At 48.0% G+C, this 23549-nt stretch overlaps 5 protein-coding genes across 5 annotated transcripts; 3 read left to right on the top strand and 2 right to left on the bottom strand.

Moving 5' to 3' along the window:
* Positions 1 to 15: 15 nt before the first annotated feature.
* C8R40DRAFT_1050642 (40S ribosomal protein S20) lies at positions 16 to 571 on the top strand (the record flags this gene model as incomplete). The annotated part of the gene is made up of 4 exons (XM_046224645.1): positions 16 to 136; positions 196 to 296; positions 367 to 465; positions 518 to 571. The coding sequence occupies 4 exons, from the start codon at positions 16 to 18 to the stop codon at positions 569 to 571; spliced, it is 375 nt and encodes a 124-aa protein (XP_046084377.1).
* Positions 572 to 1208: 637 nt separating this feature from the next.
* Positions 1209 to 3022, bottom strand: C8R40DRAFT_1172914 (uncharacterized protein; the record flags this gene model as incomplete). The annotated part of the gene is made up of 2 exons (XM_046231934.1): positions 1209 to 2018; positions 2072 to 3022. The coding sequence occupies 2 exons, from the start codon at positions 3020 to 3022 to the stop codon at positions 1209 to 1211; spliced, it is 1761 nt and encodes a 586-aa protein (XP_046084378.1).
* A 179-nt stretch (positions 3023 to 3201) lies between these two features.
* C8R40DRAFT_1161854 (NAD-P-binding protein) lies at positions 3202 to 4541 on the top strand (the record flags this gene model as incomplete). The annotated part of the gene is made up of 6 exons (XM_046230177.1): positions 3202 to 3283; positions 3395 to 3668; positions 3731 to 3798; positions 3904 to 4143; positions 4221 to 4399; positions 4509 to 4541. 6 exons carry the CDS (start codon positions 3202 to 3204, stop codon positions 4539 to 4541), a joined length of 876 nt encoding a protein of 291 aa, XP_046084379.1.
* Positions 4542 to 5025: 484 nt separating this feature from the next.
* On the bottom strand, positions 5026 to 7302 carry C8R40DRAFT_1114687 (uncharacterized protein). The gene is made up of 4 exons (XM_046228524.1): positions 7025 to 7302; positions 6864 to 6947; positions 6660 to 6806; positions 5026 to 6592 (listed from the first exon to the last, which is right to left on the bottom strand). Exons 1-4 carry the CDS (start codon positions 7053 to 7055, stop codon positions 5448 to 5450), a joined length of 1407 nt encoding a protein of 468 aa, XP_046084380.1. The 5' UTR covers positions 7056 to 7302; the 3' UTR covers positions 5026 to 5447.
* A 959-nt stretch (positions 7303 to 8261) lies between these two features.
* Positions 8262 to 9830, top strand: C8R40DRAFT_1172918 (uncharacterized protein; the record flags this gene model as incomplete). Its single annotated transcript, XM_046231935.1, has 1 exon — positions 8262 to 9830. One exon carries the CDS (start codon positions 8262 to 8264, stop codon positions 9828 to 9830), a length of 1569 nt encoding a protein of 522 aa, XP_046084381.1.
* Between the last annotated feature and the right edge of the window lie 13719 nt (positions 9831 to 23549).

Below are 23549 nucleotides of genomic sequence, written 5' to 3' on the forward strand. Positions count from 1 at the left end.
CTGACTCCCCCAACAATGAGTTACGTCGCCAAAGGAGAAAAAGAATACGATGCTACCGGAGCCCCAGTGGCTGCCGCCAAAATCCACAAAATCAGGATCACCTTGACGAGTAGCAACGTTAAGAGCCTCGAGAAGTGTGAGTAAAATTCATAGATTGTTCAACGGCCTCCGGATTGAGTATCCGCTACGCTATAGTCTCTACGGATCTCATCAACAGAGCCAAGGACAAACAGCTCCGTGTCAAAGGACCCGTTCGTCTCCCTACCAAGGTGCTCAAGATTACCACCCGTAAAACTGTGCGTCGTTTTTTCTCATTCGCCTGAGATGCGTCCTACGATATTGATTGTCTTTCCCAACCTCATTCAGCCTTGTGGTGAAGGTTCCAAGACTTGGGATCGGTACGAGCTCAAGGTCCACAAACGTCTGATTGACCTGCATTCCTCCAGCGAGATCGTCAAGCAAATTGTCAGTACCTTCTCTAGTTAATTAGAAACGCATGCTAAATTCTCCTCAATAGACTAGTATCAGTCTGGAGCCTGGTGTCGAAGTCGAAGTTACGATCTCTGCTTAGGGTCATATACTGTATTCATGAGCATGTCCTATGTTCCTATGTCGTCTGTGTGTCGCATTATGAATATACATGGGTGCATCCTGTCACACTTTTGAGTTCAACCGAATCTCCAAGTAAACTAACAACGTACGAAGATTTGGAGCCTTGAAGTTAAATGTTCTGAACCTTGAAGGTCGTCCGACGTCGACCTCTCTCGCAAACAACTCGGAATTGTATTCACGGACAATAAAAAATATACTAAAACATAACACTAGTGACTACTAGAGATAATCGATCTATAACTTTGAATAAGTAAAAATTCCCAAGTAGAAGAACCCAAAGACATGTATGTGGGGATAAATTATAGACTGTAGGTAGGACTGTAGGATAGAATATGATTGTGTATCAGCATTGACGACAGACGAATGAAAAGCGGAAATTTCGAGAAATTAAGCAAGAATTTGTAGGCATGTGTATGTATGGCATGAACAAGTCGTAAAAGGCATATGTAGTACAAAAAGCATAGTACAGTGAAAGATAGTGAAAGATGGGCGGACAGCAAGCATTTGCATTAAAATATAAGAAATGGATAAAAACCGATAAGGATAGTTGGTTTTGTCCGGGGCTTTGCCAAGACACGGCTTGTGGTGGTGCATTACTAACGCACTGCGACCGGTGTCCCAGGTGTCCCAGGTCGCGACGACCCCGTTGGTGTCGAGGACACAGCAGCAGGCGTTTTCTTCTTTGATGACCACCATCCTCTCATACCACTTCGTCCTCTACCAACCTCGCTATTTTCCGTATACCCACTGTGACTGCTGTTATCGTCGGCGCTATACAGTGAAGGGGACTCATTCCCTAGGTAAGGCGCGCGCACAGTCCTATCCTTGTCTCGCAGTCGTTCAAGCTTCCTTGCCTGTTCTTCCCTCACCTCTTCGGGAGAGACATAGTATGTGAACGGGTTGCCCTTCAAATCATGATGCGTAACGCGAACGGGGTTGAAAATCGCTTCGATAAGCATTTCCGTGGTCTTTGGTCCGTAAGCCAATGGAAGACGAGAGACATCGAACGGGACTTCGTATCTTGATTCCTCGATATCAGAATCATCTTCGTCGATGTAGAAGTCTGCGTCGCTGTTCATGTCTTCAGCAGATATCATGGAATTTTTGCCATTACTGGGTATTCGAGTGTGCGTTAACCGGGACTTGGAACGGGCTCTGACCCGAGATTTCGACCTCGACTTCTCAGCTGCGGCGCTCTGGAGTTCAGGGATACTCGTACCTCCGAGTAAATCCATTTCCAACTCTTGTTGGTTGTGATAAGGACCCCAAAGGTCGAGCGCACGAGGTCGAGTAATGTAAACGTCGTCATCCAGAAGATCTGCTACTCCATTGAATATTTCGGCTTTGGGTAGAAGTGGGGCAATGTAGTTAGTATCGCCACCGGAGTGCTCGAGATAAATTGTGAGCTGTGTGATTATAATTTCAGAAGGGCTGAAGTGACGATAAAAGACATACACACTTTCACTGTAGCGTTCATCTTAGTATCCCTTAGAAGATAAGTTCTCGTCACCTCTTTGCCTACACCAGCATACTCACTGAGATCCAGATAGAGCGCACCAAGACGGGGATTTCTCGGTGCATCCGGGTCGCCGGGGATGACTCGCTGCATGACAACAAGTTTGAACTCGTTCGGCAAAAGCTCAGATGTTTCGCGGTCAATATCCATCTTGATTATAACATCAAGATCATGGTCCCATACGACAGCATGGTCCTTGAGTTTGTAAAACGGAGTCATACCGCGGGTATTCGAGTAGCTTTCTACACCGGCGGTGCTAGGGGTTGGAGGAGCGCTGTTGCTCGTGATAGGGGTTATACTCAAGCTCTGCGGAAGATTCGCGGAAGAGCCGGAATGGGAATATGATGCAGACGAAGATGTTAAGGCAGAAGAGGTTCGTGAAAAGTCGGCGCGCGGAGGATTTAGTAGCTCCTGATAAGGTGACTTGGGCTGAGCAGCCGTAGGCGACATATATCCTGAAACAACCACAGCTGGAATATTGACATTTTGGTCATCGACAATGGAGTTGGAAGATGAAGAATGACGATCAGCGGCTGCTTCCCCACTGCCAAAGCTATCATCACCCTCATCCACCACCTCCTTGGCTTTTCCCTTTTCGTCCTTCTGACTTCCTCTACGCTTTCCCTTGACTCGTTTCAGCAGTCCGGTCTGAGATTGAACATTTTTGAATTTCCAACGTGCAGCAAATTCACCGTGAACTAAAGGCACGCTGGAGATTTGATGAATATGAATGTGAGCGTGGAAGAGAGAATGACGTGGCAAGAGGTTATGGAGTTGAGCTCGCAAGCCATGGGTTGGAGGATCGCTATGAGAATGTTTGCCATTTGGACGAGCTGGTGAATGATGGCGATGTCCATGGCCATTCTGATGTGTAGGTGTTAACGGTGTATGCATGTCTGAGCATATGCTGATAAGATGTAGCGCTAAATCTGGACTGCTATTGCAATGTAGAGGATAGGCTTAGTCAAGAGAGAGCAAGTTAGGAAGGCCAGGATAAATTGTGGCAGTCAAAAATTAAGCTGAAACCGGGTTGAAACATAACGCTGGGGAACAAATCCATAAGCGGGCCGAGAATGGTCAATGAATTTCCAAAAACGGAACAATTAATTTTACGCGAGTCGGATGACGTCATCATCCTTAGTTCTCTGCAGCTCGGTTCGTTTTCTCTACTAATTCATTCAATCATGCCCTCTGACTCACAATACCCAGCAGAAATATTTGTTAAATATCTTGCTGCCTCGCCTGACTCTCAAGAAACCGATAAAGCTAAAGGTCAAGTCGATGCTCAGAATCAACCCGGAGAACGTCCAGGAAAACAATATCGGTTTCCTGATGACTTAAAACCTGTAGACGACGTGTATGCTAACGGTAAACTATACAAAGGAAGTGGGAAACTTGAAGGAAAGGTTGCGTGGATCAGCGGTGGTGATAGTGGAATTGGTCGCGCAACAGCAATCTTATTCGCGTTGGAAGGCGCAGATATGACCATTGTATTCAAAGATGGCGAGGAGAAGGACGCAGAGGATACCAGGAACTATATGTAAGTGAAGTTCCTCGAGCACAGACCCGCATCTTCATCATCATTGAATTTCTCGTCCATAGCCGTCAAAAAACCAACAACACCAGAACTATCCACCTCGTATCCGCAGATCTACGTAACGAATCCAACTGTATCAACGCTATCTAATCTCACCTCTCTCGCTTTTCCAATCAACTTGACATTCTCGTGAATAACGCTGCCCAACAACTCGAAAACGCCGATACCCAAATGGCAGGGCTCACGGCGTCCCAATGGGAAGACACATTCGCGTTGAACATTCATTCGTATTTCCACATTACCAAAGCTGCATTACCCTACATGCCTCGCGGGGGTAGTATCATGAATATGGCTAGTATCAACGCGTTTGTGGGTCGTGACGATTTACTCGATTACACGTCGACCAAGGGCGCTGTTGTGAGCTTCACCAGAGGTTTGAGTAACCAAGTTGTTGGTGAAAAAGGTATACGTGTTAATGGTGTGTTGTCCTTGTTCATATATAACCTGACATCCGCCGTTACTCATTTTGACTTGAACAATATCTAATCCTCCTAGCCATTTGCCCAGGACCCATCTGGACACCACTTGTTCCATCAACGTTTTCGAAATCCAATGTTGAAGAGTTCAGCTCTGGCGGAGGAGTTCCCATGGGTAGAGCTGGTCAGCCCGTCGAAGTTGCTACGTGTTGCGTTTTTCTGGCTAGTGAAGACTCAAGCTATATCTCTGGCAATATGGTAAGAAATAGTATTTTCCGTACTTCTCCATTTGTTCTTTGTTCTTGATTCTTATGCTTGATTCGTTCTTCTTTTCCTTCCTACATCATTCTCACTTCTTGAAATGTAGATTCATCCAAACGGCGGCGTCGTGATAAACTGAGAACTTCGAACGGCCCAGTGACAGTGTCAATTGTGGATTCGCGGTTCGCTTTCGCGTCAAGTCATCAAAAAAGAAAGACAAAATAAAAAGAATATGCAGAATATGTGTATATCGTTTGTTGTACAATATCATGATAAACAATGGCTCCTGGCAGTTACTCTCTTGGACTCTCCTTTGTAAAGAGAATGATGATCATAAACACGGCGGCTGGTTTCCAAGAATAAATGCACCAAGTTCGCGAAGGCTCGGCGCTCATTGAAACATGCTAGATTAGAACAGCAGCTGCGCATGCTGTGACACCTCCCTCTAGTATCCAGATAGGCTTGGATAGAACTAGTTGAAGGAATTGGAACAAAAGAATCAATTAATCATTGCAAAAGCTGCAAGTCAAATATGCCGTGGCCAAACTAATTTTTTGGAAGGCCAAGTGTGCGCATCTATATAAAGACGAGGTGGCAAAAATTCTCATTAACAAGGTCTTCAAGCCTTTCCTCTACTCTACTCCTCGAGGCGTGTATCATTCTCAAACAGCAGATAATGGCTCGACTACACACCCAGGCCGCTCCTGTTTGATCTTTGTATAACTCTGTATCATGAATCTTCTAGTTTTAGCTACGACGGTAACGCCACCCTGGCAGCAAAACCCAGAAGAGATTGTTTTGAAGACGAACCTAATAGTAACTCAGACCGCGATTGAGGCAAGACCATACCCGAAAGCCCAAAATTGGGCGAGGGGGTTAGAAATCTCTGAATTACCAGTAAAGTCGATTTATATGAGCAAGTAAATGTATTTAAGATAAACCTGTGGGGTAAAAAAACACAATAGGCATGAACAGGAGCAAAACAGGATTCATACTACCAGTTCGAAAGCCTCAACCTGAAATCATCATCGTTCATCCTGCACTACTACATCCAATTCTCATCCGCATCGCCCGGAAGCGGAGAGAGCGCTATCGTAAGTTCTACCTCAGCTTCCTGCTCAGGTTCATCGTTCCCTTCAGCAGCAGCAGCAGGCAAACCCGTCGGTGTGATTTTCTCCACAGAAATACCACCGAACCCTCGGTGAACCCCAATCACATCTATCCTTCGATACCCCTCCTCCTGAAGTATAACACATGCCAAAGCCCAGCTATCGTTCGCGCGGGCCTCCTTGGCCCTGAGCGCATGTCCGACATTCTGAGGTGTATCTAAGAGCAGCTTCGTCTCCTGGGCTGTAAGCGGCTGTGCAAGGTAGTTGTATACCGCTGACAGGACATCGAACACTTTATGATGCGGTAAGGGTATAGGGCCCCAGATTGACATCCAATAATTGAGTACAGCATGAGATGAAGAAGTGATCTCGACTTTCGAAACCTTCATACGAGGACCGCCGCTACTCTGCGGCGCCATAGTTAGCGCATTGTCAGAGAACTTGGGTGCCTTGAGAGCACCAAAGTCGTTGATATAACGTGCTTGGTCGGGATGATGGAGTAAATCCCAACGAAGACCCCCGGGAGCCAGCCTGGGGTTGACACGAACGGCAGGAGACCCAACTGTCCATGGAGTCGTAGGGATCCAAGGTGTAGAGGGTCCCATGGCAAACATCGGAGTGCTGGGAAAAGGCGTGTTATGTGCCGTGGAGATATTAAATGGTGTCGGATACTCATAGGCCGCAAGAGTCTGGGGGAATTGGGGCATAGCATATGGTGTGCTGATGGGCGGTGGCGGCCACATGTCGACACCTGGCGCGACGTAGGGAGTAGAATGGTACGGATAAGGTTGTGGCGGATAGTAGTTGAAATACGGATAAGAGACACCACTATAAGGTTGTCCCCAAAAAGGCGCGGCAGCATACGCTGGCTGTTCTTGTACTGGTATGGGATCAGTAGTAGGTGGCGCTGGTGTAGGATCTGACGACTCGAGAGGTGGTATGAATATTTCCGGGGTGGCTGATCGCGATCGTGATGACATGAATGCTGGTTGGTATCCGGGATGAAGAAAGTTTTCAGAGGGGGACCCAGGAGTGACGGGTGATAATGCACGAGGTGATGCACTTGCACTGAGGCGGCGGGCTAGAAGACGTTTATTGTTAAAAGAGTTTATAGTACGTACAATAGTACGAGTCAGATGCAACCATACCTTCGTTCACGGAAAGCCGAGGGGAACTGAGAGGCGAATTAGGTGTATTAGGTATGACGGGGGCGGAATGCGGAGGAGGAAGAGGTGGGGGAGCTACAGGGGATCGAGACCTTGAGCGCAAAGACGCGCGGCTAACGCTGCGAACTCCTTTGACAGATTGGTGATTTGAGACGAGTCTGATCCATAACTATCGCATCCACTCACCATTTTCGAAAACAGAAGAACGAGGAGAACCCTGGGGTATTACGGGTTCGAATATCAAAGGTCCTGATCGGCTATCCTGCGAAGCTAATTTATGTATGTATGGATTAGGAAATCATTTAGCATCTTTTTTTGAAGGCGCATCGAGGCTGTTTTGAACTGACCATTATGTGAAGGGGAATACAAGGCAGTCATTGATTTCGCTTGAGTTCAATGGGCGAAGCAATAATGTTGGAAGATGATTTTACAACTGCACCTGCAGGGAAAAGATAGTAATGTTACTTGAGATAGAGTTCGACATAACAGTCACAAAGACTGCAGAGTTGCCTCGTGTACTTGTCGTGGAGGTATATAAACATGAGGCACTTGGCTCGGAAGCCCAGGTCGGAGCACGGCTCGCGCCGAAAACGTTCTCAAAATAGCGCTTACACAAGAGGTGAGGGAGATTCAGATCGGGGGTACTTATGTTGCCACGCGAAAGGCCCTGACCAAGCCCTAGCCGAGCTGCACGGCATCCTATGACGGTTCGAGAGGCCATAAAACTTGTTCGAAATCTTCGAATACCTGTGTTTGTGTCACTTATTGATGATATCCAACTACTTAGGTACAGTCTGGAAGGTATATGTGAGCTTGAAGGGCGTTTGAGACAGTTCTACAAATAGACCCTGCCTGGACTCTCTATTCATTGGGGGGGGGTCGTGAGAATCGTGTACCCGATCTGAATCTCCATCACCTCTTCCGCTTACATGTGGATTGATAAAATGTTAGATAAGACAAAGATAAGATAATTGCCGAACCTTTAGGTAAGGCTCCTTACAAAAATGTTTTGTCTGTTTTCGTAGGGGGGAAGTTGGCCTTATCCACCAGATCTTGACCGATATAGACAAGTATAACGAAGTAGTGCCGGTGAACGGCAGGGCCCTGTTGGAAGTACTTTATACTTTCCTTTCTCAGGCCGACTCATTTCGTTTACACGTGACTTCACACTATTTACATCGTATTTCGCACGTTCCTTTCCCTCAGCTGTTTAGATCCTCACTGGTTCTACAACTGAGGGTAAGTCCATTTTCTTCTTCATTATACCTACACTGTAGATACTAATAGCTGTTTAGCTCTTTTGTTCTTCATATAGGTATAATCCGAGCTGTTTAGATCCTCACTGGTTCTACAACTCAGGCTCTTTTGTTCTTCGTATAGGATTGACATCCAAGAGGTTATGGGTTTTCCCTAGGATTCTTTTTATATACGATCAACGAATAGAACCAATTTCGTGGCTATATACAGCCAACAGCTCAACAATCTTTCTCTTGCCTGTCGTGTTCCTTATTGCTTGACGAGATCATCAATCTACGGAAACAATATTTGTTGCCGTGCATGAATACTGACGATCTGGGATCCTGAATGGATCTCACGGCACCAGTTCACCGCAATCCACCTCGGACCCAAACGTTCCCTTACCAAACACCGGTCTCTATGCCAGTTCGTCCCGTCCAACATTCACCCGCATATATGCGTCCACATTCTCATGCCACGTCACCGATGGATCCGGGACCGGGACAAATGATCTCGAATTTTTCTCCTCCTCATTCGGTTCATTCTTCTCCTCATCCTAACACTTCTCCACTTCATCATAACAATGTTCAATCTCTCTCTTCTTTTCCCTCTGTACCAACATTCCCTCATTCCGTTTCCGAAACTTGGCAAAATCGTATCGTACCTACTTTTCACAACTTGACTCATACCTTTACCAATCCGAGTATGTTTAATTATCGTCGTCCTCTACCTTCTGCACCTGAACCATCATCTTTCATTCCTGAATCATACACTCCACTGCATTCTCCTCCATTTTTACCTATAAGCTTTGGACGATCACCTGTCTCGGTCCCGCCGGCATCTGTACGCCTTCCGTCTCGAGTTGGATCACGAATGGATAATCTAGCTGAACGAACACCATCTTGCATAATGCATCAACCGCGACCTCACCGTGTTGTAAACCTCGACCATATCTCTGCATCGGCCCAAATCCTTCCTGAAATACAGAGTGCACCGGCGATTATGTCCGAATTCCCGCAGGAATACCATCATACGTCCCCTAATCAGTCTAACATATCACCGCAACAATGGGTTCAACCACCAATCCGAGCACCGCCGGACCACCACTACCCTTTCTACTACACTCCATACCCTGTATACCAGAGTTTTCAACCACCTCCCGAACAACCACGTTCGGAGACTCCCAAATTCAAAATCGAATACTCCTCTATCCATGCGACGTTTCTCGCAACAATTAAGGATGCCGATTCTCTGAAAGACCAAAAATCATGGGTGAAATGGAATGAAGGTGTATGGCAGGCAGTTGCAGATGGCTTCGTTCTAGGCCACATATGTGATGACCCATCTCCTGGGACTCCTTGGACCGAATGGAATACACCCTTAGTTCGACCTAATCTTTCGTCTCAACCAACACGGAAGGAACTTGAGGCTCGTCTCAAATGGGATAAAAATGATGAATGGACTTCTTCGATTCTGACTGCCCGTTTGTCGGATAAAGCACGAAACCATCTTCCTCCTATGATCAATGACCGTGGCGAACGACGTACCGCACGACAAATATATCTCAGACTTAAAGCGGCATATCAAGCTGCTCCTGATAGGAAGGCATGTCTACGTATTCAGGATGAACTTCTCAATTCCCAAATCCACGGCATGGACATCGAAAAATTCAATCTCAAATGGAGTTCCACGCTTACCACATTATGCAACTATGGATACAATATTCCATGGGATACTCTGCTTTCAAAATACATATCGAAATTACCTTCGGGTCCACGCTATGTCTATCTCAAACAAATGCTCTGTCAAGTCCATGCCTCGGGCCTCCATTCCGCCGCTCGGTATTCCGAAGATCTACTTCTTATTGTAATCTTACTCTTATTGTTCTTTCTCGCTACACATACCCTTTCATTCTAGTCCCTTCTTATTGTCTTTTACTTTACCCTGCAGGTACTACTCGTATAGCTCCTAGTAGTTAGTCTGGCGCTCCGCACCGATGCGCCGATCCGTAGATATAAATACTGCCTGTACGCTACTGTAGTTCCTCAGTTTAATTATCAACTTAGATCTCTCTTCTAACTTAGCTCTTCTCTAAGTCTTCAGGCTCAACGCCTTGGAGTACTCTCTACTATAACCTTAGGACTTAGACGTTCTCTGGTTCGCTCCTCGTCACCGGCGATACCGCCGCTCCGGCTTGGCTGCTCCTCAGTTCATCCCTTCTCTACTCTCGATCTCCGGGGACTAACGGCGTAACGGCAGTGTTGTTAATAACTTCACTACTGTCCCACTCGTCTTCCGCACTTAGACACCTTGTGGCTTTGGCACGGTTACACGGTGTACATGATCTTAACATGCTCGAAGAAGAATTTTGTTAAGATCATGTACACCGTGTAACCGTGCCAAAGCTACAAGGTGTCTAAGTGCGGAAGACGAGTGGGACAGTAGTGAAGTTATTAACAACACCGCCGTTACGCCGTTAGTCCCCGGAGATCGAGAGTAGAGAAGGGAGGAACTGAGAAGCAGCCAGGTCAGAGCGGCGGTATCGCCAGTGACGAGGAGCGAACCAGAGAACGTCTAAGTCCTAAGGTTATAGTAGAGAGTACTCCAAGGCGTTGAGCCTGAAGACTTAGAGAAGAGCTAAGTTAGAAGAGAGATCTAAGTTGATAATTAAACTGAGGAACTACAGTAGCGTACAGGCAGTATTTATATCTAACAGGGAACTTCTCGACCTGGCCGACTCTGGGGGTGGAGCATATAATCACCGTTTCCAGTGTAACGGAAATAATGGAACGTCAGATAAGCCACCAGAACCACAGAAACCAAAGGACTCACCGAATGTTTCAAAACTGAATAATAAACCATCTGCTTATGTTGCAACAGTTACTTCTCCCACTTGAACACTACTTCCAAGATTGAACCTGTGGATAATGTAAATCCTGTAACTAATGTTATCCCGACCACTAATACAATCGTTCGTTCCCACTTACCCTGCGCGACGTCTTAAACCTTTTGCGGCATTATTGTCTTCTTTCACTAGTTCGCCATCGCCTATACCCTACCTCGACATCGAAACCCCACTTGCATTGTCATCCATCATCCAAAGGACTCAGACGCTTTTGGACTCTGCTTGTACGAACCATATCATCAATGACCAAAGATTCTTCTTCACATTCGATGAAGATGGAGCTTTCGCAGTACAGACAGCTAACTCGGGTATTTTATCAACTAAAGCTTCGGGAACATGCTACTTTGAGATGCGAATCGAGGGATCAGACAACAAACTACTTTTGGAAATTGTCATGCCCTGGCTACAACCAGACCAGTCCCAGTATCCACCACACGTTGCCATACGTCCTACCCACCTCCTGTATGTCCTCTGCACCTCCCCAAGTACCACCAGACACCTCCCCAAGTATTTCTGACGCAGCTACCCAAACGTCCTTCACCCCGAAACGCGTACGAAAGCCCTCTAGCCGATAACCCCTTTAAGTATTAATCTCGATTACCTCCCTCCCTCCGATTAGCTACCTCATGCCTCCAGATGTTCTCTTGTTCACTTCCCGTACCTATTTAAGTAACGCCGCAATGTCCTGAAGCCCCAGCTTGGTATATTTTGAACACACACCCTTTTGCATAGGTCCAGTCCCTGTCCCTTTGTACCTGCTAACCATACGGATTTCTCTTTACTCTCTGTTTCTCTACCTCTGTTTCTCTCTACTTCTGTCTATTGTCTCTCTGATCGTCTATATGATCGAATATACGCTTTCACTTCAAGTCTAAGCCTTCCGAGTGAGTCTCCGAGCTCCCTCGAACATTACTAAAGCTCCCCAACGCCTACCCGCTTTGGTGAACTACCCTTCCCCAAACCTCCCAGAGCTCCCTAGCTACTTCGTAAGCTTCGGGACCTCGATCTAGGTAACGTCGAAGCTACCCCTCACGTCGAACTACGTATTGCTTCTCCGTTACCACCTCCCACACTCGAGGACGTCCATCCTCAAGCTCAGCCCCCAGGGACCTACCCTCCCTGGTATATCCCTTCTCGGGAGCTTACACTCTCGAGACCCAGTTGCATATACGACCTACTCGATCCTATATTGACGTTCTAGCGAGTACAACTCCTACTACGCAATACCGTACGGTCCCGCACTCTTCCTTAACCTCCCTATGCCTTAGGGACCTCCCTGGACCTCCTAGGAACCCCCTCAAGGGTCATCATCTCGTCGTTCCAGGCACTACTAGGTCATTCCCGTCCTCGGTCGCGGTTCTCGTAGCTCCCTTCGAGCTCCAGCCTGCTCCTAGCACACTACAACATAAAACTTCATATACCAAACCTACCCTAAGACCTATTTTGACCCAGGTCTTACAGAAATGCACGACTGTTTGTATGCCCCCGATGCTCCGGTGAACTTACTGTCTGTGGGTGCGATGCTCGAACATGGATTTACATTCATCATGACCCCTCGAACGGTCGAAATACATCCAGATCCAGTTCAATTTTCTGTTGCGGACGTAATTCAACGTTTATGCATATTACGGGGACGGTTCTTACTACCGAATGAGGACCCATCGAATAATTTACATATCGCGATGTGTTAAGATCATGTACACCGTGTAACCGTGCCAAGGCCACAGGGTGTCTAAGTGCGGAAGACGAATGGGACAGTAGTGAAGTTATTAACAACACCGCCGTTACGCCGTTAGTCCCCGGAGAGCGAGAGTAGAGAGAGAGGAGCTAAGTAGCAGCCAGGTCGGAGCGGCGGTATCGCCGGTGACGAGGAGCGGACCAGAGAACGTTAAAGTCCTAAGGACGAGGAGAACGTACTTCGAGGCGTTGAGCCTGAAGACTTAGAGAAGAGTTAAGTTGAGAAGGGAGATCTAAGTTGATCTAAGTTGATAATTAAACTGAGGAACTACAGTAGCGTACAGGCAGTATTTATATCTACGGATCGGCGCAGCGGTGCGGAGCGCCAGAATAACTACTAGGAGCTATACGAGTAGTACCTGCAGGGTAGAGTAAAAGACAATAAGAAGGGACTAGAACGAAAGGGTATGTGTAGCGAGAAAGAACAATAAGAGTGAGATAACAATAAGGAGCAGATCTTTGGAATCCCGAACGGCGGAATGGAGGCCCGCGGCATGGACTTGACAGTATCCCCCTCTTAGGCTTGAGCCCTCGAAAGCCATTAATACCGGTAGTTGGTTAGTCACCAAGGAAAAATTTTAAAGGCCGTCAGGATCGGGGATTTGGCCCTTCAGTCAGCAGGAAAATTTTCAAAAGCCGTTAGTACCGGGAATTGGCGTTAGTCATCAGTGAAAATTTTCGGTTCACCGTACACCCCATACAACTCGAAGGAAAATTTTCGCTGGTCCGTGCGCAGTTTTTTGTCCTATAAAAGGCCCAGGGTTTTGCCGCTAAGGCCCTAACTTTTCCAAAAATCCTAAGTCCACCAGCATGTCGACCAGCCGCACCATTACCACTACTAGCAACAAATCTTCTACCGCCGGACCTTCGAGGTCGCGACCGGCTCCTCCTCCACCCATTGGCCTCACCGTTCCCAACGAGCCTGGAGAAGACGACGACGATGACGTGGAAGAAGACGACGACGAAGCTATCCGGCGGGCGGAGGAGAAGGTCCGCCGGATGAAGGCACGGAAAGCGGCGGCGGCGGCTAAGAAGAAGGCCGAGGAGGAGGCGGTCAGGAAAGCCGCAGAGGAGGCTCAGAGGAGGAAGGAAGCAGCAGCGCGAGAGTTGGAGGAACGCCGGCGGAAGATGGCGGAGGCAGCTACCGCCCGTAGTCGACGTGGGTCTTCGCCCGGAGAAAGTTCGGTTTCCCCACAACGGCCGGTGGTAGAAATTCGAAAGGACAAAGGCAAAGGCAAAAACAAGGCCCAGGTGAGTAACGAACCCTTAGACGTTAATCCCGTACTAATTTCCTTGTTTGTAGCCTGTTGGTGGGGACCCCGATGACGGCGGCGACGGGGACGACGATGACGATGACGAAGACGATAGAGCTCCCTGCGAACGATGCAGGAGCAAAAAGATCTCTTGCCAGATGCAGGCTGGTAAGAGGAGCTCTATCATTTGCAAACCCTGCCACGACGCAAAGGTACGATGCTCGTATTCCGGGCGGCCCTCGACGGTGAAGCGAGAGGGGGGAGGAAATCCGCTTGGCGAGCGGATAGCCGTCCTTGAGAGCCAGATGGCTCAGTTGCTCGCCGACAACCGTCAACTCCGAGACGGTCAGATCAAGGCGAATACATACCATCGCCACATGGTCCGGAAGTTGGAGTGGTTAGTGACGGATGCCAACAGGAGAAGGAAGACGCCCCCTGAATTGCCGGAGGCCGGGCCATCGGCACCTTCGAAGAAGAGAAGGAGGGTAGTAGACAGTGATGAGGAGGAAGAAAAGGAGATTGAAGGGGAGATGGAGAAGGAGGGGGAAGAAGTGGAGTTGGAGGGAGAAGAAGAGGAGAACGACGAACCGGCGCCGAAGAAGGCCCGGTCGGACAAAGGGAAGGAGAAGGAGAGGGAGAGGGCAGAGTAGGGTAGTTTCGGACATCGGACATCGGCCTTCCGGCCTTCTTCTTGTAATCTTCTTGTAACCCTGCCCGCTTTGTATAGTTTTGTTTTTTGGACTTGTGTATATAAAAAAATATGTTAACTCGATTTTGAAATCAGAAAGCGAATGGGCCGCGAAGCGGCGGAAGAATTAATTAGTTCGAAGTGTAAGTAGTTGTAAATGTAAATGAAATATAAGTGAAAAATACATTGAAGGGAAAGTAAGCAATTAAGAGAAAGAGATAAACACTCAATTTACTATCATCGTGTTTATCCTCTAAACGCACAAAGTAAACTTCGGCGGAGCACGGCGGAAACGGGGGAAAGGAAATAAAATGTTTTTGTGTGATCAGGGTCCAGGTTTCAAAGGGTATCGAGCGTGGAATGCAGGTACCAGTTCATCCGCATGTAATTCATCAGCAGCAACCCAGGAGAATTCATCGTCGGTACCTTCGTAACCGGCCCACCGAATATAATAACGTAGAGGACAACGCTTATACCTTCTGTCCAGCTTGGAGTCCAGGATTTCGGCCACGTTGTACTCCTCTTCACCATCAACTTCGATTGGAGGTGGAGGAGATTGAGTACGATTCGGGAATGGATTCGGCGTAACCGGCTCCAGCTGTGAGACGTGGAAAACCGGATGAATGCGGCGAAGGTAGTCTGGGAGCTTGAGCTCATAAGACAAAGTACCAGGTCGACTGATGACTTTGAAAGGACCAAGATATTTTTCTGAGAATTTTTCAGTAGGACGAGTAGAACGAATGTGCTTAGCAAGAACGAATACTTCGGAGCCGATCGGGAACTCCGGGTGCGAGATTCTCTTCCTGTCAGCTTGTTCCTTGTAACGAGACTGAGCTAGAAGGATTTCCTCTCGAAGGAAGACGTGGAGTTCATCAAGGTTGACGACGAAGTCTCTAGCTAGGTCAGACTTCATATCGACCTCGGGCCGAACGGTGATGTTTGGGTGGTATCCTTTGTTAGCGAAGAATGGAGTAATACCAGTGGAAGCATTGGGAGCGTTGTTATAGGCGAACTCGGCGATCGGGAGTAGAGGAGACCAGTCATCCTGTTGGTAGGAGCAATAGATCCTGATGTACTGCTCGAGAGTCTGGTTGACACGCTCAGTTTGCCCATCGGCTTCCGGATGGTATCCAGAGGTATAGTGAAGTTCCATGGAGAGCGCTTTACCGAGAGCCCGGAAGAACGCCGAAACAAATTCGGAACCACGATCGGAAGTAACATGATTAGGAACACCATGCTTAGAGAAGACGTGAATAACAAAAAGCTCAGCTAGTTGTTCGGAAGTAATGGTGTCGTGAGTTGGAATAAATATAGCTTGTTTGGAAGATCGATCCACGACGACTAGGATAGCTGTATAGCCATTCGACATTGGTAGTTGTTCAATGAAATCCATGGAGATGGAATCCCATGGTCGGACCGGAACTGGCAGAGGTTTCAACAAGCCGTAAGGCCGGTGACGGCGGGGCTTATTGCGACCACAGATAGTGCAGGAAGTAACGTAGTCACGAACAAAGTCTCTGACCTTGGGCCAGGTGTATTGACGACGTACAGCTTCGAGAGTGCGGTTCTGGCCGAAATGGCCTGAGAGTGGATGATCATGGAAATAGCGAAGGACTTGAAGGCGAAGATCGCCGTGATTAGGGACATAAATACGGTCGTCAAGGCGTAGTAGCTTGTCACTACCTAAGCTCCAACGTTCATTGGAAGGATCTTTAGCAAGTTCCAAACCAGCAACGGAGCTCGGATCGGCGGGAAGGGCGAGAATGATAGCTTGGTGTAGGGCTTCGATATCCATGATAATCGAGGCTCGTAAGGCTGGGCCTTCCAGGAAGGTAGCTCGAAGAGACGCAGTGAGTTGTTCGTTAGTAAAGATAGGACGAAAGTTATGAGGGTTCACTTGGGCGTAGCCGATATCCCCCTCTTTAGGGTAGACGTCCCAGCGTCTAGTTATCGAATCGGGTTTCTCGCCGAGTTTCCCCGGTCGGAAGCGAATGACCATATTAAATTGATGTAAAAATTCTGACCATCGGACCTGTCGGCGTGTGAGAATCTTGGTAGTAGAGAAATACTCAAGATTTTTGTGATCGGTGACGACGTCCACCGGATCACCCGAGCCTTCCAGATAATGACGCCAAGCTTTAAAGGCCTCGAAGATGGCCAGTAGCTCTTTGTCGTGTGTATCATAGTTGAGTTCCGCCGCATGAAGCGTTCTGGAAAGGAAGGCTAGAGGATGAATTTCACCGTCAGCATATTGGATGGAAAGAATAGCCGCAATGGCGTAATCGGAAGCGTCGGTTTCCACGATAAGTGGGCGATTCGGCTCCCAATGGGCCAGTATCGGCGCAGAAGTAAAAGCGATTTTGAGGTTTTCGAAGGCCTCTTGACAGCTGCTGTCCCAGATCCAGGGAGCGCCTTTTCGGGTAAGCCGAGTCATTGGCACAACAATATCGCTATAATTATAAATGAAACGACGATAGAAATTTGCAAAACCCAGAAAGGACTGAATGTCCTTGACCTTCCTCGGAACCGGCCACTCTAGAATTGTCTGAACTTTCTCTTTGGACATGGTTAATCCGTCGGGAGAAAGGATGTAACCCAAATACTCAACAGTATCCATATTGAATTCGCACTTCTCGGGGTTGGCGTAAAGCCGATGTTTCCGTAACCGCCGAAGAACCTCCTTGACGTGTTCTCGGTGTTCTTCTGGCGTATCAGAGTAGATTAGAATATCGTCAAGATAGACAATAACACAGACATCGAGCATGTCAGAGAAGATGTCATTAACAAACCGCTGGAAAGCCGCAGGGGCGTTCGTAAGGCCGAACGGCATGACCTTCCATTCGTAAGAGCCGTAGCGGGTCCGAAAGGTGGTTTTCCATTCGTCACCTTCAGCGATTCTGACTAGATGATAAGCGTGAGCGAGATCCAATTTGGTGTATATTTTAGCTCTTTTCGGAGCGTCGAGAAGATCTGATATGAGTGGGAGTGGGTAACGATCCTTTTTGGTGATACGATTGAGTCCACGGAAATCGACGCAAAGGCGAAGTTTGCCGTCTTTCTTCGGGACAAAAAGGACCGGAGCGCCGTGAGGAGAGGATGATGGGGTGATGGCACCAGTAGCCAGCTGTTTATCAATAAAGTCTTTAAGGGCAACTAGCTCCTTTTCAGACAAAGGGTAAATACGGCCGAGAGGCGGCGAAGCGCCTTCTTCCAAGTCAATCTTCAGGTCGTAAGGTCTGTGTTCAGGAAGTGAATCTGCAGCAATCTCGTCGAAGACGTCTGCAAACTCTGCGTACTCTTCTGGGATAGAAGGATGGAGTGGAGGGACAGTAGGAGTGGTGGAGGAGCGGTCGGCGGCGCGGGCCGCGACCTCTGAGTGGATAGCACGAAGTAAGATGGGTTCCATACCAGCGTCCTTGCAAGCCCTGTTAAAGACTGCAGCACTGACAAGTGCAATGTCGACCTCGGGAGTTTCCAGTTGAGCAGCGAATTGAGAGACCGTAGGGTAGGAGTAGATGGGTTCAAAGGGGAATTTGGACGAGAGGGGCTTGGCCCGTAAAGTCCGAGAGCGGGAGCGAGAGCGAGAGCGAGGTGAGTCCCCAGGAGGGGTCTCCAGAATTGTCGGTGAAACCGACGGCGAAGGTTCCGGTAGCGGAACAGCGACCTTTGCATCAACGGTGTTGATAGCAGAAGGCACAGACGTCTGTGGAGAATCAGGATGTGAAGTGTTACGGAACGTAATGTTTCGAGATACCCAGTCAATCAACGGATTGTAGCGGGATAAGAAACTGTAACCTAATACTGCTTTACAAGATGAATCTAAATGTGTAACATAGAAGGGTAAGAGAAGCAGCTCGCCGGAAGGAAACCGAACGGCGATATTCGCCATATCGGTAATAGGTTTAGAAGACAATGAACCATCAAAAAGACGAAGATTAACAGGAGAAATTTTGGTCGTAGGAATAGAGTTCTGAGAAACGTAACGAGTATCGATGAAAGAGTCAGTAGAACCAGAATCAACAAGAGTAGGAAATTTAAGAAGAGCAGAAATAGGTTCGGCCGGCGCGGCCGAATCGGACAAAGGAAATTCAGTAGTCAATGATATTACAAGAGATCGTTCAATGGAAGAAAGAGCGGACGCGTTGAGATATAACTCCCCAGGTGAGGTACGAACCTGATCAACGCAGCTCCCGTTTCGTACCGGGGAACAAGAGCTGCGGACTAGTTTTCCGATTCCTCTTCAACAACCTCAACGGTTGCTTCGGGGGTTTCTTCAACCTCAGCAGCACGGCCCTTCGATTCTCGGGCCTTTCGCTTGTTGCAGTCGGCAATCTGATGCTTACCACCGCAGAAGAGACAAAGGTTGTTCTTCATCCTTCTTTCCTTCTCAGAGGGAAGGACTTTCCCATCTGCACCAAGATGGTTGAACGCGGGGCGCTGACCGCCGGATTGGCCGGAATTCGAAGAGTTCTGGGGCTTACCATTGGTGTTAGGCTTACCACCAGAGAAGGGTTTAGGCTTCGGCGTGAACGGCGCCGAAGAGCCAGATGGCTGAGAGTTGTTTTGCTGGTTAGTAGAACCAGTCTTAAAGTCCGAGGAACCCTTCTTCGGGTTCCGAGCAACAAAAGGCTTACCAGCCTCGCGCTTCCTAGTTTCCTCGCGTTTCCAATAACGATTGTCAATACGAAGAACCTCTTGACGGTAATCGGCGAGCGTCGCCGGCTCGGGCAAACGCGCCATTTCGTCCTTGATGCGCTCAGCTAAGCCTCGTCCATAAGCCCATTTCAGGGCAGCAGAATCCCAGTTGGTACTAGCAGCCAGGGTGTTGAACCGGATGTTGTATTTCCGGATGTTCTCGGTTTCCTTCATCTTCAGATTACCGAGAGAATCTTCGGCCTCGCCTTGGGCGTCGTAAACGCCGAAATTGTCCTGAAGCTCCTTTACAAGGGCCTTGAAGGAGGATGTCCAGGCCGGCAGCGAGTCGAGATCCGGATCGAGGATATCAGGGACAAACCATTCTTTGGCTGACCCACTGAGATAGGAAAGGGTGTAGTTCACCTTCCTTTGGTCGGTGAAGTACTTTGGACGGTCATTGAAGACCAGGGCGAGATTGACGAAGAACGTCTTGAGTTTTCGGGGATCCGAACCGTCGAATACCTCTGGCTCCTTGACCTTGCTCTTGGATTCAGAGCTGTCAGAAGGACGGCCGAGAGCGGCGAGGACGGTACCAAGGGTCTCAATGGAACCCTTGAACCCCGAGAGGAGTTCCAACATAGCTCGTTGCTCGTTGGGGATGTCAGGAGAGATTGGGGAACGAGGTCCACCAGGTCCACCAGGACCGCCGGGACCGCCGGGACCGCCAGGCCCACTGGGGTCACCAGGCTCACCACGCGGTAAACCGCCGGAGTCATCATCCAGATCGTCATTGTTGTTGTCGGCACCCGGATCGTCGGGGTCGACAGGAGGGTCTTGATCATCGTGATCACCAGTGTCCAAATCGAAGTGAGGAGGTGGGTCACGAGGAGATTCAGAAGCAGCGCGACGTTGGGGTTGTTTACCCGTACGGCGGGCTATGGCTTGGAGGATTGGAGAGTCAATACGAGTAGTTGAACGGCCCCGAGCCGGAGCGACCACGGGGGGTTGTCCACGGCGAGGGGTCAGGACTTGGACAGGTTGTCCGTCCCCAGTGTACAGGGTGCTGTATTCGAATTGTTGTTCCTCTTCCATGGCTTCAGGAAGAGTCGACGTAGTTGGGACTGTAGCTGGACCGAAACCGCGATTACGGCGACGTGGTTGACCGATAGCAGAGATAGAGTCGGAGAATGGGGCAAATGATTGAGCTGTAGTGAAGAAAGTGTTTTCTTCGGAGTTAGCTCTAGATTGAGCTCGAGTTTTCGGAGGCATAAAAAATGATATGTCAGTACGACGTTAACGGATTGAGTTTAATTATACTGTTAAGATCATGTACACCGTGTAACCGTGCCAAGGCCACAGGGTGTCTAAGTGCGGAAGACGAATGGGACAGTAGTGAAGTTATTAACAACACCGCCGTTACGCCGTTAGTCCCCGGAGAGCGAGAGTAGAGAGAGAGGAGCTAAGTAGCAGCCAGGTCGGAGCGGCGGTATCGCCGGTGACGAGGAGCGGACCAGAGAACGTTAAAGTCCTAAGGACGAGGAGAACGTACTTCGAGGCGTTGAGCCTGAAGACTTAGAGAAGAGTTAAGTTGAGAAGGGAGATCTAAGTTGATCTAAGTTGATAATTAAACTGAGGAACTACAGTAGCGTACAGGCAGTATTTATATCTACGGATCGGCGCAGCGGTGCGGAGCGCCAGAATAACTACTAGGAGCTATACGAGTAGTACCTGCAGGGTAGAGTAAAAGACAATAAGAAGGGACTAGAACGAAAGGGTATGTGTAGCGAGAAAGAACAATAAGAGTGAGATAACAATAAGGAGCAGATCTTCGGAATCCCGAACGGCGGAATGGAGGCCCGCGGCATGGACTTGACACGATGCCAGTCTTCGTCCCACGAATCCCAAATGGCGCCTTATTCCATGAATGTTTCGGTCATCCTGGTATTGATCTTACCAACGAACTCCTGACAGGGAAATCGGTGAAAGGACTTGAGGAATGGAATGGAACAAGGATGCGAGGGATCTGTGATTCATGTCTCAAGGGCAAACATCCTCGTTTCCCATATCCCTATCATGGCAACCGTGCTTCCGAACCACTAGAGTTGATCCATACTGATACTTGTGGACCTATCGGGACACTTTCCAATCACCAAAGTTCACATTTCAACATTATCCTCAATGACTATACCAGCGCTCTATCTGGCAGATGTTTTGCAAAGAAAAACCAGGCACTACGTATTATCAAGTCTACGGATTCTACCTGGGAGAATCTTATGTCTCCCCACAAGGTCAAAAACATCCGACTTGACGGTGCGAAGGAATTTCATGGGTCCGAAGCTACAACGTATTTCGAGGAGAAAGGAATTCTGGTCCAGAAAACTGCAGCATACTCTCACCAACAAAATGGGAAGGCAGAACGATGGGTCCGTATTATTGAGAACGACGCTATGACCATGCTTGTTCACTCTGGCTTACCTTTACAATTTTGGGAAGACGCAGTCCGCACTGCAATCTACATTCGTTTTCACTTACCAACGAAGACTTTACCTGACAACAAGACACCATACGAAATGGTTCACGGTCACCCACCAAATCTATCAAACCTACGAGTATGGGGGTGCCAATGCTGGATTCAAGTTTCCGAAGATATACGACTTAAATTTGGCAATAAAATGTTGGAAGGAATCTTCGTAGGCTATGAGGATAATCGAATAGGATGGCGGGTTCATGACGTCAATGGGAAGGAACATTTCTCTGACCAGGTTGTATTCAATGAATCTCAATTTGGACAACTCCGTAGCCCACATTCACCAAAGTCTACCACAGCACCACTTATTCCGACCTCTTCGCTTTCTAACTCACCGACAACTATCTCGACTTCGAAACCGGATCCACCAAATGGCCCTCGACCTTGACGCACAACCAAATTGATGGAACGCGGAAAAGAATGGCGTGAAGGGATTCGTAGACGTCATGAACGTATCCAAGAGCGACAAATCACTGAAGGACTTCCTCCTACTTGCAATCCACAGATTGACCTTGACATAATAGGGTGCTCACTTGCTTGTCGGATCCTCGAAGATAATTTCACCTGCATAGAAGATGATTCTGATTTTTTCTTCGCCACACTCGCTAACATTCCTAGTCCCTTCCATCCAATAAAACCAAGCTCGACATCAACTTCCAAACCCCGGATTTTCAACCTCAGAAAAGTGCCATCTACTCGGAGAGAAATGCTGTTACGGTCTGACAAACACGACTGGCTCGAAGCTGAAGACCGAGAGATATCTGGTTTATTTGATTTAGGTGTCTTTGAGGAAGTACAACTTTGTCCAAAGGGTAAATTTCCTATCGGTCTCAAAATGGTCTATGACCTAAAACTCGATGGCACGAAGAAAGCGAGACTTGTTGCACAAGGCTTTACCCAACGGCCTGAGGATTACGGCAATGTCCATGCTCCAGTTACCAGAATGGTATCTTACCGAATCGTTATGGCCTGGACTGCTCATATGAACCTTGGATTATTTTCTTTTGATGTTAAACAAGCGTTTCTGAATGCACCACTTGCAGAAGAAATCTATGTCAAACAGATTCCAGGTTGCCCAATTACCACTAATCCTAACGTGGTATACCGTTTACGTCGAGCACTCTATGGTCTCCATCAGGCATCTGCAGCTTGGTACTCAACACTATGTAAAGCACTGGACGATATTGGCTTCAAACACTGTGAATGCGACAATGCTGTCTTTATTGGTTGTTGGACAACTCCACCTGATCCATCTATAACGATGCCAACCACTGGGGATCCACTTATCATGCTTATTCCTGTTCATGTCGACGATGGATTAGTCTCCACCAATTCTGTTAATCTATACCACTGGTTTCTTATTTGAATCAATAGCCAGTTTAAGGTACTTGATCTGGGACCAACCTTGACTTTCCTCGGAATCAGAATATATCGAGACCGAAAACGACGCCTCTTATGGCTCTCGCAGGAATCATACGTAGAAGATCTTCTGGAACAATATGGTCTCACGGAATGCATCACCCACGATCTTCCTCTCCAATATAAATTTGATGGTCCCGATCCCAATCCTTCCCTCTATGCGGATGTAGATCCTGAATCTTTGACAAAAATCTATCAGGGTCTTATTGGTTGCCTCCTTTTTCTCGCCCTTTGTACTCGTCCAGATATTGCTTACACTGTAATGTTCCTTGCACAATTCAACTCGAAACCATCTCCCTGACATCTCATTGCAGCAAAAGGAACTCTTCGATACCTTGCGAAAACTCGAACTTGGTCTCTGCAGTATGGGGGTGATCATCAGACTGAACTTATTAATACTCTGGGTATCAAATCCGACACAATGGCCCTTTCTGACGCTGATTGGGGTAGTAATTCTCTGGATCGCAAGTCG

The sequence above is a fragment of the Lentinula edodes genome (genome assembly GCF_021015755.1).
Source record: "Lentinula edodes strain Le(Bin) 0899 ss11 chromosome Unknown C8R40scaffold_27, whole genome shotgun sequence".
In the NCBI taxonomy this organism is placed as follows: Eukaryota; Fungi; Basidiomycota; class Agaricomycetes; order Agaricales; family Omphalotaceae; genus Lentinula; species Lentinula edodes.